This window comes from Nomascus leucogenys, chromosome 24 (genome assembly GCF_006542625.1).
Source record: "Nomascus leucogenys isolate Asia chromosome 24, Asia_NLE_v1, whole genome shotgun sequence".
In the NCBI taxonomy this organism is placed as follows: Eukaryota; Metazoa; Chordata; class Mammalia; order Primates; family Hylobatidae; genus Nomascus; species Nomascus leucogenys.
In genome coordinates this window covers 20,874,450-20,894,614 of record NC_044404.1, presented here as the reverse complement: position 1 = coordinate 20,894,614, position 20,165 = coordinate 20,874,450, and the positions used below count along the sequence as shown (strand labels likewise).

The following is a 20,165-nucleotide window of genomic DNA, read 5'->3' as shown; positions in this document are numbered from 1 at the left end:
TCCTCTGAAAGGGTCTCAGGAACCCAGACGATTGTAATCAGACCATTCTTTAAGAACCACTAAACAGTTTTGTAGAGCATTTCTGGTTTTCTCGTTTTCTCTTTTTGCATATTATTGCTAACTTTGTTCCCACACCTTTCATTTTCAAAGTATGCTATGTAATTTTCTTTTGTATGATACTTTTTTTTTTTTTAGTTTATTTATTTGTTTTTAGAGACAGAGTCTTGGTCTGTCACTCAGGCTGGAGTATAGTGATGTAATCATAGCTCACTGTAGCCTCAACTTCCTGGGCTTAAGCCATCCTCCCACCTCACTCTTTCATGTAGGTAGGACTACAGGCACGCTGCCATTCATAGCTAGTTTTTTTATTTTTAGTAGAGAGAGGGTCTCACTATGTTGCCCAGGTTGGTCTTGAACTCTTGGCCTCAAGCAGTCCTCCCCCATTAGCCTCCCAAAGTGCTGGGATTACAGGTATGAACTACCGTGCTCCCTGATACCCTAAATTTTTATCAAAATTTTTCATTGCTGTTTTCCTCATAGGATTATAAAAGGGCTATTTATTGTTTTTTATAACTACAGCTGACCCTTGAACAACATAGGGATTAAAGGTGCAGATCCCCCATGCAGTAAAAAAAAAATTCATATATAACTTTAGATTCCCAGAAAACTTGACTCAATAGCCTACTGTTGACCGGAAGCCTTACAAACAGTTAATACACATTTTGTATGTTGTATGTATTATATAATATACTCTTACCATAAAGCAAGCTAGAGAAAAGAAAATGTTATTGAGAAAATCATAAGAAAGAGGAAATATGGCTGGCCACAGTGGCTCTTATCTGTAATCCCAACACGTCAGGAGGCTGAGGCAGGCAGATCTCCTGAGGGTTGGAGTTCGAGACCAGCCTGGCCAACATGGTGAAACCACGTCTCTACTAAAAATAAAAAATTAGCCAGGCCTGGTGGTGGGCGCCTGTAATCCCAGCTACTCGGGAAGTTGAGGCAGGAAAATTGCTTAAACCCAGGAGACCGAGGTTGCAGTGAGCTGAAACCACACCATTGCAATCCAGCCTGGGCAACAGAGCGAGACTCCATCTCAAAAAAAAAAAAAAAAAAAGAGAGAGAGAAAATATATTTACTGTTCGTTAAGTGGAAGTGGATGATCGTTAATGTCTTTATCCTTGTCATCTTTGAGTTGAGTAGGCTGAGGAGGACAAGGAGGTGTTGGTCTTGCTGTCTTGGGCTGGCAGGCAGAGGCAGAAGAAAATCCACATATAAGTGGACCAGCACAGATAAAATTGTGTTGTGTTCAAGGGTCAGCTATACTTCATTTTTCAGATTCAGAAAGTGAAGTATTCTCAAATAAAATAATCTTTTTTTATTTTATTTTATTTTTAGACAGAATCTTGCTCTGTCGCCGAGGCTGGAGTTCAGTGGCATGATTTCGGCACACTGCAACGCCGCCTCTTGGTTTCAAGTGATTCTCTTACCTCAGCCTCCCAAGTAGCTGGGACCACAGGCACCTGCCACACCTGGCTATTTTTTTTTGTTGTTTGTATTTTTAGTAGAGACAGGTTTCGCCATGTTGGCCAGGCTGGTCTCGAACTCCTGGCCTTAAGTGATCTGCATGCCTCTGCCTCCCAAAGTGCTGGGGCTATAGGTGTGAGCACCCAGCCAAAAGAATCTTAATTTTTAGGGACATAACTGGTTAACCTGCTTATTGGGTACAGTTGTCGGTATCTTTGGGTTAGGTTGGCTATTATTTTAGGGTGGATGGAGGGTAGATGGAAGGAGAAAATATCCATAGGAGGGTTGGGACTTCTCAGTTAGATTGAATACCTGTTGAATGAGAAGAGAAAGTCCCTAAGCTGACAATTTATTGTAAAACATATCTGTGCTAATGCAGGAACTCCGACCCACCTGGTGCAGAGGAGTCTTGTCTTGACCTGCTTTGGGAGAGTGTTGTCTTGATGCTTTTCTCTTCCTCCTTGGAAAACAGCTGAAGAAATCAGGGGAGAAACCCCTGCTTGGTGGAAGCCTGATGGAATATGCAATCTTGTCTGCCATTGCTGCCATGAATGAGCCGAAGACCTGCTCTACCACTGCTCTGAAGAAGTATGTCCTAGAGAATCACCCAGGAACCAATTCTAACTACCAAAGTAAGACTCGGTTGTGTATATTTAACTGGGATTAGGAGAATTTTCTTTTGAAAAAACCATGGAGTGCCAGGCGCTGTGGCTCACGCCTGTAATCCCAGCACTTCGGGAGGCTGAGGTGGGCAGATCACGGGGTCGGGAGTTTGAGACCAGTCTGGCCAACATAGTGAAACCCCATCTCTACTACAAATACAAAAAAATTAACAGGGTGTAGTGGTGTGTGTCTGTAGTCCCAGCTACTCGGGAGGCTGAGGCAGGAGAAACGCATGAACCCAGGAGGTGGAGGTTGCATTGAGCCAAGATTGCGCCATTGTACTCCAGTCCGGGTGACAGTTGCAAGACTATGTATCAAAAAAAAAAAAAAAAAAATAGAGATCATGCTATTAATGTCAGAGTATTAACTACTGACTGTGAAAACCAAGAGGGAAGGCTGGGCGCAGTGGCTCACGCTTGTAATCCCAGCACTTTGGGAGGCCGAGGTGGGCGGATCACGAGGTCAGGAGATCGAGACCATCCTGGCTAACACAGTGAAACCCCGTCTCTACTAAAAATACAAAAAATTAGCCGGGCGTGGTGGTGGGCGCCTGTAGTCCCAGCTACTGGGGAGGCTGAGGCAGGAGAGTGGCTTGAACCCAGGAGGCAGAGTTTGCAGTGAGCCGAGATTGCGCCACTGCACTCCATCCTGGGCAACAGAGCGAGACTCCGTCTCAAAAAAAAAAAAAAAAAACCAAGAGGGAACAGCTTTACAAATTTAATATTTACAAAAACAAAAATAATCAAAATTGAATTCTTAATTTAAAGCATCTGCATATAAGAAGTTGCTTTTACTTTACTGTAAAGATTTTTCTGATATTTATTGTAATTTAGATAAATCTCTAGGTTCAAAGCAACTCTAAATTATAGTATATTTTTTTCTACTTCTGAATGTTCATCAAAAACATCTAATTTTACTTTGAAACAAAGCCAGGATTTTAGAGTACTTACTACTTATATTATTTCTTATTAACCTAAGCCCCACAACGGAAAATACTTTATTTCAGTAAAGTATATTTACTCTAGGAGGTGGTAATTTGAGATGAGACACCCTGCCTTACCAGCATTATCAAGTATGGATTGGTGAGACTGGGTGACTTCTCAATGAACTATTAGAAGAGGCACAGTGTTGTAGGGTGAGGGATATGGAAATTAACAGAAGAAGACAATCCAGAATATATTATTGTAAATTAAAAGGTAATTTTGAAATCTTTTTTTTTTTTTTGATGGAGTCTTGCTGTGTTGCCCAGGCTGGGGAGTGCAGTGGTGCGATCTCGGCTCACTGCCAGCTCCACCTCCCCTGGGTTCACTCCATTCTCCTGCCTCTGCCTCCTGAGTGGCTGGGACTACAGGCACCTGCCACCACCCCTGGCTAATTTTTTGTTTTTGGATTATTATTATTTTTTTTTTAGTAGAGACAGGGTTTCACCGTGTTAGCCAAGATGATCTCGATCTGCTTACCTCGTGATCTGCCCGCCTTGGCCTCCCAAAGTGCTGGGATTACAGGTGTGAGCTGCCGCGCCCGGCCTATTTCTATTTGCCAAATGTTTTAAGAGGAGATGAATTTGGTTAACAAGCCTTTCAGTTTCACTGATATTTGCAGCTGTTTTTTGGATACTGGATCACCATAAAATATATTTTGGATATGTCTCTGTAAGAAAGATGCAAATGAAGGACTTCAGGAACCATGATATTATTTTGATACGGTTTACTGATTTATGAATAATTGGTTCTGTTCATCTTTATAAGATATTCTCCTAGATGATTATCAGTACCTATAGGTACACAATAGATGTTTAAGTGAATGGAAATAATTAAATATTTAGTTTTAGGTCAGCTGTTTATGTGCTACCTTAGAGCAAGTCACTTAACTACTTTGAGCTCAAGTCACTTAACCATTCTGGGCTTTTTTTTTTTCTGTGAAATAAGGTATTTGACTCAGTGGTCTCTAATGTCTCTTTTCATTATAACTCTTGCCAGGTATGGTGGCTCATGCCTGGAGTCCCAGCAGTTTGGGAGGCCAAGGTGGGAGTATTGCTTGAGCCCAGGAGTTTGAGACCAGCCTGGGCAACATAGTGAGACTTTGTGTCTATATTTTGCAAAATTTTAAAATATAGATATATGTATGTATGTATGTATATAATTTAACTCTTGCCAAACTTATGGGCATTAAGTAAATGTTTAATTAAATACCTTTGAACACATAGGATTCATTTAGTGTATGTCAGTTACCGTATATGACAGGATATTAAATTGATGGGCATCTGTTTGTGGTTGAGGGAATTATCTAATCTGAATAACTAGATAACTTTCGTTTCTGAATATTTTTGTTCAGTGCATTTGCTGAAAAAAACCCTGCAGAAATGCGAAAAGAATGGGTGGATGGAACAGATCTCTGGGAAAGGGTTCAGTGGCACCTTCCAGCTCTGTTTTCCCTATTATCCCAGGTAAGCACCTAGCCTATAATAGATCACTGTAAATTTATAATCTGATTCTAAGTTACACACTCAGTTTAATTTATGTTACCCTTATTACTGTTTTAGTGAACTGGAAATACAGTCGTCCTTTGTTACGTATAGGGGATTGGTTACAGAACTGCCTGCATACTCAAATGCGCATATACTCAGCCCTGTGGAATCCATGTATCTGAAAAGTCTGTCCTCTTTGCATGCAGGCTTCGTATCCTGTGGATGTTGTATTTCTGATCTGTGTCTGGTTGAAAAAAAAGTCCACATATAAAGTGGGCTCATGCGTTTCAAACCTGTGTTGTTCAAGGGTCAACTGTATTTGAAAATAAAGTTGACTTTTAAGGCAGTATTATTTTGGAGTAAAAGGTTTTGTATAAAAATAGTGATTTTAGCCAGGCATAAGATTATTTGAGATCCTTGGATGGTCATTTTGATGTTCATTCCTTCTTTGTCAAGGAAATGATAATGACAGATTCTTAGAGGATTATGTGTAAGTTTTTGTTTTTGTTTTTTGAGACAGGGTCTCACTCTGTCGCCCAGGCTAGAGCAGTGGTATAATCTCGGCTCACTGCAACCTCCGCCTCCTGGTCTCAAATGATCCTCCCACCTCAATATCCCACGTAGCTGGGACTACAAGTGCGCGTCACCACACCCAGCTAATTTTTGTGTTTTTTGTAGAGATGGGGTCTCGCCATGTTATCCAGGCTGGCCTTGAACTCCTGGGCTCAAGCAGTCCTCCCACCTCAGCCTCCCAAAGTGATGGGATTATATGTATAACTTTTAATTGTCTAATACCAAGTGGGGAGAACATTGACTGTTTCCAAGAATCTTAACTCTGCCTTCGTACTGTAGAGACAGGAACACTTATTTGAAAATTTGTCTCTTGCAAATACCTTATTTATTCTTTGAAACAAAAAAATGTATTGAGCACCTCCTGTGGTCCAAGCATTGTTTCATGCACTGGGTTTAAAGCCTTTTGATTTCCAGTAAAGTACATAACATATACCACTAAGACCCTGTTTTAGCAAGACTATTGTGTAACTTTCTTATATTATTATTTCTGTACAAACATAAGTGTTACTTGGCTTAATACATATTATATGAATTTTTCAAACATTAAACATTAAATTTAATTCCCAAAGTCACACACACAATGTTACATTCTGCCTGGTGTGGTGGGATGCACCTGTAGTCCTAGCTACTTGGGAAGGTGAGGTGGGAGGATCCCTTGAGCCTAGGAGTTTGATTCCAGCCTGGGCAGCATAGCAAGACCCTGTGTCTGAAAAAGACAAGAAACACACACATATATGTATGTATGTTATCATTTAAGGACATGTTAATCAAAGGAATCAAGGTTCATACCACTGAGGACAAAAAAGAGTTTAAGAGATCCTTGCCGAATATCTCTAAAGCTTTGAAGAGATTTAGGCCTTTGAGGTCTTTTTTTAAGACTTGGAGGTCTTTTGCCAGTATTTTTTTTTTTTTTTTTTTTTTTTTTTGAGATGGAGTCTTGCTCTGTCCCCTAGGCTGGGGTGCAGTGGCGCGATCTCGGCTCACTGCAAGCTCCGCCTCCTGGGTTCATGCCATTCTCCTGCCTCAGCCTCCGGACTAGCTGGGACTACAGCAGCCCGCCACCACGCCCGGCTAATTTTTTGTATTTTTATTAGAGACGGGGTTTCACCGTGTTAGCCAGGATGGTCTCGATCTCCTGACCTCGTGATCCACCCGCCTTGGCCTCCCAAAGTGCTAGGATTACAGGCGTGAGCCACCGCGCCCGGCCTTTTGCCAGTATTATGAGGCTGAAGTGTGTATTCCATGCAGACTGTTGATTGCTGTGTACTCATTGGCTAATACAGTGCCAGATACATATTAGGAGTTTAATTGTTTACTAAATAAATGACTATGGATTAATTTTATTAAATAGTGGGTATAGAATTAGGTATGGTGCAGGACTTTTATAGATTTGGCATAGCTTTATATGTATGTTCAAAATATGGTAAAGTGTAACCTGATACATGTAACCTAACTCGACCTTTTTGGGAAGGGTGGGAAGAAGTGGGCTATGTCCAGGTAAGAGCATGTAGGTTCACATTATTTTTCTTGTCTTATATGGGACTTGTGTTTTAATCTAATTTTTCCCCCTATAGCCCAGGAGTTCTATTTCCGAAGAAAGAGCCAGATGATTCTAGAGATGAGGATGAAGATGAAGATGAGTCATCAGAAGAAGACTCTGAGGATGAAGAGCCGCCACCTAAGAGAAGGTGTGGACATGTGGAAACCCCTTGTGGGGAGAACACTAAATACCTCAGAGCTGAAAAATAGTACTATAGGAGGGGCTAAAGCTAAAAAGCGTTTCAGAAACTCAGGATCCTTCTCAAGTTCTTCATATAAATTTGGATTGATCTTCTCCCTTGAAAATCAAGGGCTCCAAACTTTTAGGGCAAGCCTATGTGTATCCATAGTTTAGTTATTCAAAGAAAAATAATTATATATTTCCCTAGGAAAAACGTCATGAAATTGTGTCTAGACTGCATGAATTGGTTGAATTTTTATACAATTTTAGTAAAATCTCTAGTAAAAAATTGTCACATTCCTATTCTTAATGTAAGTGACCTCTTCATATGCCATTTTTCTTTAGAAAGCATCTGGTTGTCCCAACAAAACAAATCTCTTAAGTACTAAGTGACGGCCTTTGCTCTTTGGTTCTCACAGGTTGCAGAAGAAAACCCCAGCCAAGTCCCCAGGGAAGGCCGCATCTGTGAAGCAGAGAGGGTCCAAACCTGCACCTAAAGTCTCAGCTGCCCAGCGGGGGAAAGCTAGGCCCTTGCCCAAGAAAGCACCTCCTAAGGCCAAAACTCCTGCCAAGAAGACCAGACCCTCACCCACAGTCATCAAGAAACCTAGTGGTGGCTCCTCAAAGAAGCCTGCAACCAGTGCAAGAAAGGAAGTAAAATTGCCGGGCAAGGGCAAATCCACCATGAAGAAGTCTTTCAGAGTGAAAAAGTAAATTTTATAGGAAAAAAGGGTATCATGATGAAATTCAAAATCTTATTTTCTAAGGTCAGTGTGCATTTGTTTAGTTTTGATGCTTTTCAAATTACATTATTTTCCTCCCCTATGAACATTGTGGGGAGGGACTATAAATAAACCAGTTTAGGCATTTGCTAGCTTTAGGTGCTTTTCTTGGTGCCTGCCCTTTTCCTTGTTCATTTTAATTTCCACAATAATCCTGGACTTACACCTAAACTATGTAATGTATACTTGTCCTTTTTCTCCCCCTCCCCCAACCTATGGTCAGCTTTGCTTTTTTTTTTTCCTTCCAATTTTATCTAAACAGTTGCAAAGATTTTTATATTTGTAGAAAGCATCAAGAACGGTGTGCCAGTCAGGTCCTGGAAGTAAAATGGAGGCGCAATATAGCACTGACTGAGTTGTAAAGCCTCCTGCCTGGAGACTTCAGTTATAGCTGTAATAATTAATTTTATTTATAAAAGCCACTCCACTAACCTTTTCTCTCCAACTATAAACACGGAGACAGCTTTGGGAATAAGCCAAAAACAGTGTGATCTCATTAGATTTTGAAGATAACATGACTCCTTTGGGCTACTTTTCATATTGATCAATTTCTAGGTATTTTTCACTGGCCCAAAGTGTTGCATTCCCTTAAAAGCAAGCACAAGCTCTCTATATCACTTATTTTTTGTTGTTGTTGTTGTTGTTGTTTTGAGACGGAGTCTTGCTCAGGTGCCCTGGAGTGCAGTGGTGCAATCTCAGCTCACTGCAACCTCCGCCTCCTGGGTTCAAGCAATTCTCCTGCTTCAGCCTCCCGAGTAGCTGGGATTACAGGTGTGCACCACCACGCCCGGCAATTTTTTTGTATTTTTAGTAGAGATGGGGTTTCGCCATGTTGGTCAGGCTGGTCTCGAACTCCTGACCTCAGGTGATCCACCTGCCTCGGCCTCCCAAAGTGCTGGGATTACAGGAGTGAGCCACTGCGCCCAGCCTATCCCACTTGGTTTTTGACTGAAGGGGAAGTATGGAAATACATTGATTTGTGATTTCTGGTGTCACCTGTGTTACCAAAAATCAAAACAAATCTTTTTTTTTTTTTTTGAGACAGAGTCTCACTCTGTCGCCCAGTCTGGAGTGCAGTGGCGTGATCTTGGCTCACTGCAACCTCCGCCTCCCAGGTTCAAGCCATTATCCCACCTCAGCCTCCCAAGTTGGGACTACAGGCGCACACCACCACGCCCAGCTAATTTTTTGTATTTTTAGTAGAGATGGGATTTCACCGTGTTAGCCAGGATGGTCTCGATCTCCTGACCTCGTGATCCACCCACCTCAGCCTCCCAGAGTCCTGGGATTACAGATGTGAGCCACCACTCAACGGCCCAAATCTTCTTGATCATATGTTTAAATATATTTTTTAATATTTGGAGCATGAATTGTCACTTCTTGTTTGCCTTTTTTATAAGGAGATGTTGGAGAGTTACATCATTGCTAATGTGGAAATGTTAAGTGGAAAAATATACAGTTTGGTAAAATAAACTAGATTCTACCTTTATTTGTGGGTTTTTTCCCCCTCCTTTCTTTCCACAGCACTTTTGATATCAAGCAAGTGGCTTCCTTTTTGAGATACTAAAAAAAAAAAAAGGAAAGGAAAAAAAGTAAATGAAGCCCGACTACCTAACCCTTTCTTATTTGTATTTGTTTTAGTATTGTGAAGTTGTGTTAAATAGTACTAGCTAGAAATACCAATTTCTGGTTATCATTTCTCTTCCCTGTGGCACTTGACATTTTAATTGTCTTAAAGTTTTCGAAGTACATCTTCTGGCCCCTTGAGTACTGCCAGAGGCAAAAGATGTTTGTTTCTTATTCATTCCACTTTTGTCTCCTGGGATCCCTTCTGTAGCCTAAAGTATGGCTGGGAAATGGACTTGAGAAGATTGGCTTGAATTAGATCATAATCATGTGTGATCCCATCATGAGTTCATTGGAATTTGTGTTGCATGTAAGGCAATCTTTCCTGTTGTAAATCTTCCTTTTTTTATGTACATATATTTTGAAAAATATGAATAAACATGAAATTTTAAAAGCTGCTGAACCGTAGCTTATATTTAAAGGTTTCGAGTATAGTATATCCTCAGAAGTAGCTAAGTGTCACCCTCACTTTAAGTCTTTTCTACTCCTTGAAATGAACACCATCATTTTCCTTTTTAAATACAAGCTCCAGTTCATGTGCTTTCGAATTCTTATAGAGGGTAAACGATGTTTCCAGATATGTTGAATGCTAATTACTTAATGAATCAAGGGTTTAAAAAATCATTTTGTATTTTATTAAGGACTGCTTTCAAGATCATAGAGTACAATCATGTTCAATAAATGTTCAGTGTTCAGATAAGTCCTTGGACTAGAAAAAATTACAGTACTGCAAAAGATAACAGATAAACCCTAGACATCAAATTCTGGAAAGTAATTGTAGTAATTACTCTTGTGCTCTCTAGCAAGTAATGATTCTTAATAGTATGGATGTTAGGTACCTGTGCTCAGAATTCTGTACTCTTCTGGAATCAAAAGTTGGGAGATTTTGGTTGGTTTCCTTGCTTTATGATACTGCTTTTAAAAAGACTTACTGAATAATCACCTGGTGGCTGTATTGCACACCAGGCACTTAAGCACAGGCTGAGAAGTTTAGATCATTTAAAGTTTCTTCCAACTCTAACGTTCTGTTAACTATAAGGACAGTTTGTTTCAGCGTGATGTAAAGGGAAAAGACAGGAGGGTCATTGCACTCTTCCACGAACATCCACAACTGTCAAAGACATACGCCTTACTTACATTGAGATAAAAGAATGTTTGATTTTTCCCTTCCAGGCATTCCAAAGGAGCAGAACACATAATTTTTTCTTCCATGTTCAGAAAGGGGAACAACAAACCCCAGAGGTAATCCCAGAAATCTCTAGCATGGATCAGTAGCTTCAGTACTCTGTTGGTGGCTTAGTGACCTCATTTACAGTGTTTCATACACTTTGAAACTACCTACAAGCTGCTTTTGATAAGTGAGTCTCAGAAAGTGCTGGGAGAGGGATTGTTGGCTTCTTAACCTACAAAATGAGGAAGGAAAGATACCATTGCTGAGAAATGTGGAGACCTTTCCTTAGCACTGTGACAGAAGCATTCATTGCACATGGATCCTGACTAAGCATCCACATGGACTGAATTAAAGGAAAGCTGGTCCTGTATAAATCTTAGGAAACAGGTGTATGTTTTAATCATGTCTTTTGGGTATAATTAACAGGAAAACGACATGAAAACAAAACTAAACAATCTGCTAATACCTTTTGACTTTTGTTTTTTCATCATTCCTGTTTTTCCAAATTTTGTTAGCCCTTGTCAAGGTTTGTTAACCAATTCTTAATTAATACTTATTTTAAAGAGCCTGTGAAATTATTCTCTCTCAGGCTGTGATCCTCTTGCCATCTTGATATGTCATGAGAACGAAGCTCACCAGCCATGTTCATTAAATACTGCATTTAACTAAGAAAAACTTTAAAAATTTAGGATTATAGTTAAGGTCTCCTATCTTTGGAACCTGATTAATTTATCTTTCTTTGGATTAAGCAAAAATTCTAATTTTAGCTATGAAAGAAAAGAAATTCTATTCTTAATTGGAAAAGACCATTAAACTGTTCCCCCAGAGGTTCTGGTTGACATTACTTTCTGGCATGTAGATTTTGCTTTTGCATTTTCATGGTGGAACAGATGGTCACTCACTTCTGCAGAGCCAAAGTCAAGGAAGCAGAACTGTTGAAGCTTTTGGCTTAGGAACCACTTCACAAAGATTTGTTTAGAAGCCATTACAGATGGCTAAACAGTACCCCTAATGAGCTGCATTATTTTCTTAAGAAATTAATCTCTACCATCTTTATAACTATATTCTTTTATGTACTATTTTTTTGAGATGGAGTTTGCTGTGTCGCTAAGGCTGCATTGCAGTGGTGTGATCTTGGCTCACTGCAGCTTTGAACTCCTGTGCTCAAGCAATTCTCCCCACCTCAGCCTCCCAAGTAGCTGGGACTACAGGCAAGCTAATAAATTCCTGGCTAATTTATCTTTTCTAGAGATGGGGCCTCACTGTGTTGCCCAGGCTGGTCTTGAACTCGTGGCCTCACACAATCTTCCCACCTGGGCTTTCCAAAGTGCCAGGATTACAGGCGTGAGTCGCCATACCTGGCCCTATTCTTTCTTCTGTTCTTTTCCACAAGATTGTTAACTTCAGTGGCTTTTTTCCTGTTGGAAAAACTTTCTACCTTTGATGATTTAATTTTATCAGGTTTTTAACTGTTCTAACTGTTCTTCATTCTGTCTTGTCAACCACTGGTATGTCAAAGGAGGCCTCAAAAGGCTGAAGCGATTTTCCTCAAAAATTACAACTCTTTTTTTTCCTGATATTGTATATAATGTATAATTAACACTGTTCACTGTTAAATCTTTGCTTAGCAAAAGGGAACTCTGTGGTGCCTAGAGTATGTCTCATAAACCATAGTTGTAAGTTTGGCTTATTAATGTAAGTAGTCATAACGACTAACACTAGCTGAGCTTCTTCCACATCAGGCTCTGTACAGATACTATTTTTATTTTATTTTTGAGATGGAGTCTCACCCTTTCACCCAGGCTAGAGTGAAGTGGTGCAGTCTTGGCTCACTGCAGCCCCCGCCTCCCGGGTTCAAGCAATCCTCCCGCCTCAGCCTCCCGAGTAGCTGGGACTACAGGCATGTGCCACCATGCCCAGCTAATTTTTGTATTTTTAGTAGAGATGGGGTTTCACCAGGTTGGCCAGGCTGATTACGAATTCCTGACTTCATTTGATCCTCCTGCCTTGGCCTCACAAAGTGTTGGAATTACAGGTGTGAGCCACTGCGCCCAGCCAAGCACATGTTTAAGAGAGCAGAGGGCTTGGAAATGAAATTATTGTCAGCTTTGCCAATAGTCAAGTCAGTGTGGCTTTTAATTTTGGTAACTGTCAAAATTAGACCTTGGATTACTGGAAAATACTATCTTGGCTACGCTTTGGGTTTTTTTTTGTTTGTTCGTTTTTATGTCACAAGTTACTAAGCAATCCCTTAAGTCTTTTTTTAGGACACTCCAGGTATTTGGTCATTCTCATATCCTAGTTGTGGGACACTCAGAATTCATCCTGTGAATTCATCCAGTTGGCAGGATGCTGATACTCATGAGAGCTTTCCCCGCCACAGGTGCCACAGCTTCTATCAGAACTTTATGTTGCTAAATGAGCAGCTTTCTTTTATAAACTGTGAACTTACATTCTAGGAAGCAAGAGAAATTCCAGAATGGGGATTTTTTGGACATGGGATCTGCTTAGTAATCATGAGCTGGAATGTTAGAAATCCTTGCTCTTAGGCCGGGCACGGCGGCTCACGCTTATAATCCCAGCACTTTGGGAGGCCGAGGCAGGCGGATCACGAGGTCAGGAGATCGAGACCACGGTGAAACCCCGTCTCTACTAAAAATACAAAAAAAAAAAATTAGCCGGTCGTGGTGGCGGGCGCCTGTAGTCCCAGCTACTCGGAGAGGCTGAGGCAGGAGAATGGCGTGAACCCGGGAGGCAGAGCTTGCAGTGAGCCGAGATCATGCCACTGCACTCCAGCCTGGGCGACAGAGCGAGACTCCGTCTCAAAAAAAAAAAAAAAAAAAAAAAAGAAATCCTTGCTCTTTTATGATTTGGAAAGAAACCTTAGTCATTCATTCTCTCCTATCTTTGTGTGCTTTGTTTGCCTCATACCAGCAAATAAATACTCTTTTTCCTAATTCCCAGAGTTTCACATCCTGCTCATCCATCCGTTCTACTGTTTTGAGAACTTTTGCTCTGATGAATTTATTCTGTCAGACCTAAATTCCTTGTTACCTGTTTGTATAACTCAAACTTGCTGATATAGTCTATAGAATAATAAATGTTCTTCAGTTTCAAATAGAGATTGACTCCCGGTCAGAATGTACTATTCAGTCCAGTGTCCTAACATCTGTGGCTGTGGTCCTGCACAGTGGTCTTTGAGGACTGCGTCACTTACCAGCTGTGTGACCTTGGCCATCCACTTAATCTCCTTGAGCCTTGATTTCCTCATCTTTAAAATGATGGGCTTCATGTTGACAATCCTTGTTTTTTCAGAATAACACCTAGAAGCAATGTGAAAGTCTTCAATTCCAAAGAAGTATTGAACTATGTTTACTACACTACAGTTAGTAATGCATTTAGTATTTTAGGAAAGACTTTTTAAAAAATAAGAGAGCCAAAACGTCCAGTTTCACAAAAGTTCTGTTTTGTTTAAACTACATTGTAGTTTCTTATTGCTAGATGCTTTAAATCACATTATCTGAAATTCTCACAGATACATTTTCAAAGATATATGAAATTATCCTCAATTTTCAGAAGCAAATATATTTAGTTGATTTCCCCCAAATTAAAGATGTAATAAGTTGATGGGGTTAAATTGAAGCCAGGCTTGACCACTCATCCTTCTTCCACGCCTCCTTTAGTGGTTTTGTACACTGATAGCTCAAGCAGCAAACTCTGACAGCAAGGACGAGAGGGTCATGTCATAAAATTAATGGGCATTGGTTAGCATATTTTTTTTTTGATTCACAGATTTTCAAATCAAGTTATTAAACTGTTAGAAGCTTACTTGGCACAAGATGAACAAGAACAAAGGAAGCATATACAGCCTTGAGTTTCAAAAGCCAGGGAGCAGGGAAGAGAAGCCAGGTGAGCAAGAGACACGAGTTCCTTCTGAGCTGTGGCCACCAGATGCCCAGGCAGCCGTCAGCTGCCACCTGGGTCAAACCTGGTGCCTCAGTTGGCTTACCTGTCCGTGAAGAGCAGAGCTGCAGAGAAAACTGAAACTACTTGTGCAATCTTTATTTCTTAAAATCTCCATTAAAGAATACCAGCTTTTTTCAGCATAGGCATTATTTTAATACTGGTTAATACCTGTCTTACCGTACTTTCTGGAATGCATTTCAGGACCTCCTATTTTATTTGTCTGTGGTAACAAACTTTGCAAAAAGTGTTTCTGGGAAGGAGCAATCTTTTTCCAGACCTGTGCTTTTCAGTTGGGAAGGTACTATAAACCATTCCTCTATTCTCTGCATCTCAAATGGGATATGCGTAGGAGCAAAATAAATATGGTGCCTCTTTCTGAGGCATCAGTTTTATTCAAAGATACTGCAGGGAGTAGCTTCATGGTAATATTGACACAAATGGAAGGTAGTATGGAGCCCACTAGAGTTGGTAAGAGGAAACGAGATTTCCCAGAAGCAAAGCAGCAGGAGTGCTTCAGGTAGGCTCTGCTGTCTGATCCCCAAGACGTGTACATTCACTCACTCTGCTTGGAAAACACGAGAAGCAGTGGCTGGGACCCTCCGAGAGTGTACAGCTACCTCTCGTCTATGGCCACTTTGGAACCAGGACTAGCAGTGCTACCTCAGGCAAGTCACTTAACCTTCTGATTCTCTGGAAAAGTGAGTTGAACTCAGATCATCTGTTGCAGCGCCTCCAGCTCTGACATTTCTCTGTATAACCTCCACACTTTCTGCCAACCAGAAGAATACACAGGCAAGAAGAGCCAAGCAGTACCGTGTTGTGGCACATTTCCCGATGGGTAAGGAGCCTTATGTTTCTTAGAGATGGGGGTCTCACTCAAACTCCTGGCTCAAGCGATTCTCCTGCCTCAGCCTCCCAAGTAACTGGGACTACAGGCACGTGCCACCATGCCTGGCCGGGAATCTTATTTTAATCACTGTATCAGTTTCCTAGGGGGGCTGTAATAAAGTACCACAGACAGGTTTAAACAAAAATGTGTTCATATTTTCTCCAGTTCTGAAGGCTAGAGGTCCAACATCAAGGAGTCAGCAGGGTTGGTTTCTCATGAGGCCCCTGAGGGAAGGATCTGTTCTAGGCCTTTCTCCTTGGCTTGCAAATGGCTGTCTTTTCCCTGTGTATTTATGTCACCTTACCTCTATACTTGTCTGTGTCCAAATTTCCTCTTCCTATAAGGACACCAGTGTTACCGGATTAGGACCTACACTAATGAACTCTTAATTTGCCTCCTTAAAGACCCCATCTCCCAATATGATTCCGAGGTACTGGAGATTAGGACTTCAACATAAGAATTTAGGGAGGGCAGTTCATGACATTGTCTCTGCATATTATTTTTGGAGACGGGATCTTGCTCTGTCGCCCGGGCTGGTGTGCGGTGGCACGATCATAGCTCACTGCAGCCTCAAACTCCTGGGCTCAAGCAATCCTTCCACCTCTGCCTTCCAAATTTTCCAAATTGTTGGGACTATAAGTGTGTGTCACCACGCCCAGCTAATTTCCAACATTTTTTTTGGAGAGTCTTGCTGTGTTGCCCGGGCTGGTTTGGAACTCCTGGCCTCAGGTGATCCTCCCACCTCAGCCTCCCAAAACATTGAGATTACAAGTATGAGCCACTGCACCTGGCTTGGATTTTTTTTTTTTTTTTTTTGAGACGGAGTTTTGCTCTTGTTGCCCAGGCTGGAGTGCAATGGCATCATCTCGGCTCACGGCAAGCTCCGCCTCCTGAGTTCAAGTGATTCTCCTGCCTCAGCCTCCTGAGTAGCTGGGATTACAGGCGTGCGCCACCACACCCAGCGAATTTTGTATTTTCAGTAGAGACGGGGTTTCTTCCTGTTGGTCAGGCTGGTCTCGAACTCCCGACCTCAGGTGATCTGCCCGCCTCAGCCTCCCAAAGTGCTGGGATTACAGGTGTAAGCCACCGCACCTGGCCGGAATGTTTTTTAAAATCGCTGTTCTAGGTCACTTATTTTTGGGGGACAATGTTGGTAAATTGCAGGGATGGCCACCAGGACACATCTGAGAGAACAGAATGATAGTGTTCAAAGGTGAAATAACTCAACATGTGAAGGTGTTGGAGACTCGGAGTGTGCACTGTCAAAAGTGGATGTGGATGAGCTGTTTACTGTGCTAAGCCTGTTGGGAGCTTACCATCTTGGCTCTGGTTTTCAGTCCTGTTGTTAGAGAACAGCTTCTCAGTGATGTGGTGGTACTTCCCACACACATTCGTCAGCTGCCAACTCCAGCACCAGATTCTGGGATTTTAGAGAAAAGGGAAGATTGATAGCAAGCTCACACCTGTGTGGTTTAGTCATTGTCATTGACTCATCAGGAAATACCATGACATGGCATGTGCACCAACATGTTCAGCAGTCATGACTCCCACCCCCACCCCAGCTTGCCTTTTTGTCATTCTTCCCTGCTTAATATGGGTCCTTTGGGCTTCCTGTACACGTGAGTCATTAATCCAGTGGTTGAAGTTTTACACCTGGTGGCTCCCAAGAGCTTGTGTTGTCATGAATGTGAGATCACAGACATTTGGCAGATGAAGCAGTGATGGCCGTTTTATGCTGCAATCCTGAGCGGAACCCAGGAAATGGCTGATACCCACTGAAGTTTGTTACATTTGATGTAAACTTTTCAGTTTGTACATCGAATGTACCTTTATGTACCTTTAGGGAGGCTACATCTGTGGTTCAAGTTCTGTGTTTCTGTGCTTTCAGGATAAGACCAACTGAATTTGGTAACCTGGGGGAATAGGTCAGATAAGCAGTTACATTATTTTGATGCATAAATAAAAATGAAGGCTGGGCACAGTGGTTCATGCCTATAATCCCAGCACGTTGGGAGGCTGAGGCAGGTGGGTCACTTGAGGTCAGGAGTTCAAGACCAGCCTGGGCTGTCTCTACCAAAAATATGAAAATTAGCCAGGCGTGGTGGCGTGCACATGTAATAGGCTACTTGGGAGGCAGAGGCAGGAGAATTGCTTCAACCTGGGAGGGGGAGGTTGCAGTGAGCCGAGATTGCACCCCTATACTCCAGCCTGGGTGACACAGCGAGACTCTGTCTCAAAAGTCTCGCTCTGTTGTCCAGGCTGGAGTGCAGTGGCGCAATCTCGGCTCACTGCAAGCTCTGCCTCCCGGGTTCACGCCATTCTTCTGCCTCAGCCTCCCAGGTAGCTGGGACTACAGGCGCCCGCCACCACGCCTGGCTAATTTTTCCTATTTTTTAGTAGAGATGGGGTTTCACTGTGAGCCAGGATGGTCTCGATCTCCTGACCTCGTGATCCTCCTGCCTCGGCTTCCCAAAGTGCTGGGATTACAGGCGTGAGCCACCGCGCCTGGCCAAAAAACTTTTTTTTTTAAGTAAAAATAAAAAACTTCAAATACATAAATACATTTGGTTTTGAAACCTTGTATTTCTGAGTCGGACTGAAGACCAACAAAAAGAAGACCCTCTTTGGTAGTAGCAGTCAGTAGTCAATGTCACACACTTTGAACATACTTATCTTTCTAGATTTTTTTTTTTTTTTTTTTTTTTTTTTGAGATGGAGTCTTGCTCTTGTCGCCCAGGCTGGAGTGCAGTGACGCTATCTCAGCTCACTGCAATCTCCATGTCCTAAGTTTAAGCGATTCTCCTGCCTCAGCCTCTCAAGTAGCTGGGATTACAGGCGCCCACCACTACACCCAGCGAATTTTTGTATTTTTAGTAGAGACGGGGTTTCACTATGTTGGCCAGTCTACTCTCGAACTCCTGACCTCAGGTGATCTACCTGCTTTGGCCTCCCAAGTGATGGGATTACAGGTGTGAGCCACCGCACCCAGCCTCTAGATCTGGTTTTTGCAGCACTTTGTATGTTTTATTGTAAATCTCTGTGTCCCTGGGATCTAGCACAGTGCCTGCCACTCAAATCTTGACCCTCTGTTTCCTTCTCAGAAAGATTTAGAAAGCAGGATTCTCCCTCTGGTTTTTACTATTTCATCATCTGAATTTAAGCTTTTGTCATTTTGACCTGAAACAAATTCCTACCACTATTTTAAAAATTGCATGTATCGGCCGGGCGTGGTAGCTCACGCCTGTAATCCCAGCACTTTGGGAGGCCGAGACGGGTGGATCATGAGGTCAGGAGATCAAGACCAGCCTGGCCAACACAGTGAAACCCCGTCTCTACTAAAAATACAAAAAAATCAGCTGGGTGCGGTGGCGGGTGCCTGTAGTCCCAGCTACTCGGGAGGCTGAGGCAGGAGAATGGCATGAACCCGGGAGGCGGAGCTTGCAGTGAGCCGAGATAGCGCCATTGCACTCCAGCCTGGGCGACAGAGCAAGACTCCGCCTCAAAAAAAAAAAAAAATTGCATGTATCAGAATGAATTGTATGCATCAGAAAACTTGTTAGAGTTAGTATTTAACGGAGCTGTGCCTCGTATTGCTTTCTCTGAATATTCTCAAAACGGGGACTGTGAGGCTAGTAATTGTCGAGTCCTCTATTTAAAATTTACGCGCTTTTCTCCCCCACCCCCCACCCAAGAAAGCTAGGAATTAACGCTTTATTCTTTGTGAACTCCGAGTTTAATAAACTGGATTTGCAGAGAATAGGAGTGACTTGTAAACTATCTTGTTCCCTCTTGTCACTGGACTCGAGGCTGGCAGATGGCTGTGGTGAAGTGTTGCCCAGAGCACTTGACGTCTAGAAGTCAAAGAACGCTTGCTTCAGCCTGGGCAATATGGTGATACCTCGTCTCTACTAAAAAACAAACAAAAAAATTAGCTGGGCATGGTGGCAGGTACCTGTAGTCCCAGCTGCTCGGTGGCTGAGGCAGGAGGATGACTTGAGCCTGAGAGATGGAGGAATGAGCATTGACCGTGATTGTGCCATTGTCACTCCAGCCTGGGCGACAGAGTCAGACCCTATCTTAAACCGTTGCTGTACTGTCACTCCAGCCTGGGCGACAGAGTCAGACGCTGTCTTAAACCCTTGCTGTACTGCACTCCAGCCTGGGCAACAGAGTCAGACCCTACTTTAAACAAACCCTTGCTGTACTGTCACATACAAAAGAAAATCAAGAATAAAAGTAAGGTCTAATGTCAGCTAATATTTTTTGGGTGCCTCACTTCCTGTGGGTCAGGTACTGCGCTACGCACTTTCGTCGTTTGAATCCTCACGTGGCTGTGAGTCAGGCGTTAGTAACGCTCCTTTCCACACGAGGCGCTCAAAGAATGAAAGTGATGAAGGTGTTTGCCCAAGGCCCCACGTTTGTAAGAGGAAGCGCCCAGATTTGGGGCCACGCCTCACTGCTGCCTCTGGGTTTCCAGATCCCCTAAGGAGGAGTGGCCAGCATGGCCTCTTGGCGCAAACCCGCCTCCCCTGGAACTCCAGGGGCCCTCAGGCCCTCTGCGCTGTGCCCGCCTGTCAGGGTGCCCCGCTCCCGGGCTGCAGCCTTTGCGCCCCCACTGGCCCTGAGCCCCTGGGTCCTGGATTCTCTGTGGTGTGGTGCATGGGCAGGTTCCGGGGGGGTTTCCTGCAGATGTCAGGTTTGATACACAGCAGCCTTGGCTCATCGCCCAGTCTCCTGGGACGTTAGCGCTCCCCGTCCCAGTGCCGTGGCTGGAGGTGCTC

General features: G+C 42.7%; 1 protein-coding gene across 7 annotated transcripts in view; it reads left to right on the top strand.

Annotated features, from left to right (window-relative positions):
• HP1BP3 (heterochromatin protein 1 binding protein 3) overlaps positions 1-12,163 on the top strand; it is a 47,880-nt gene extending 35,717 nt beyond the window's left edge. For 3 of the 7 annotated variants that reach the window (XM_030805555.1, XM_030805554.1, XM_030805553.1), the window contains 4 exons: positions 2,000-2,159; positions 4,525-4,636; positions 6,805-6,918; positions 7,370-9,752. In XM_030805555.1, the coding sequence (XP_030661415.1) occupies positions 2,000-2,159; positions 4,525-4,636; positions 6,805-6,918; positions 7,370-7,664 (681 nt within the window). In that variant the 3' untranslated portion in view covers positions 7,665-9,752. Of the gene's footprint in view, positions 1-1,999; positions 2,160-4,524; positions 4,637-6,804; positions 6,919-7,369; positions 9,758-10,531 lie in introns of those variants that run through there. The other 4 variants (XR_004028443.1, XR_004028444.1, XM_030805552.1 and 1 more) reach the window with 4 other exon arrangements.
• Positions 12,164-20,165: the final 8,002 nt, after the last annotated feature.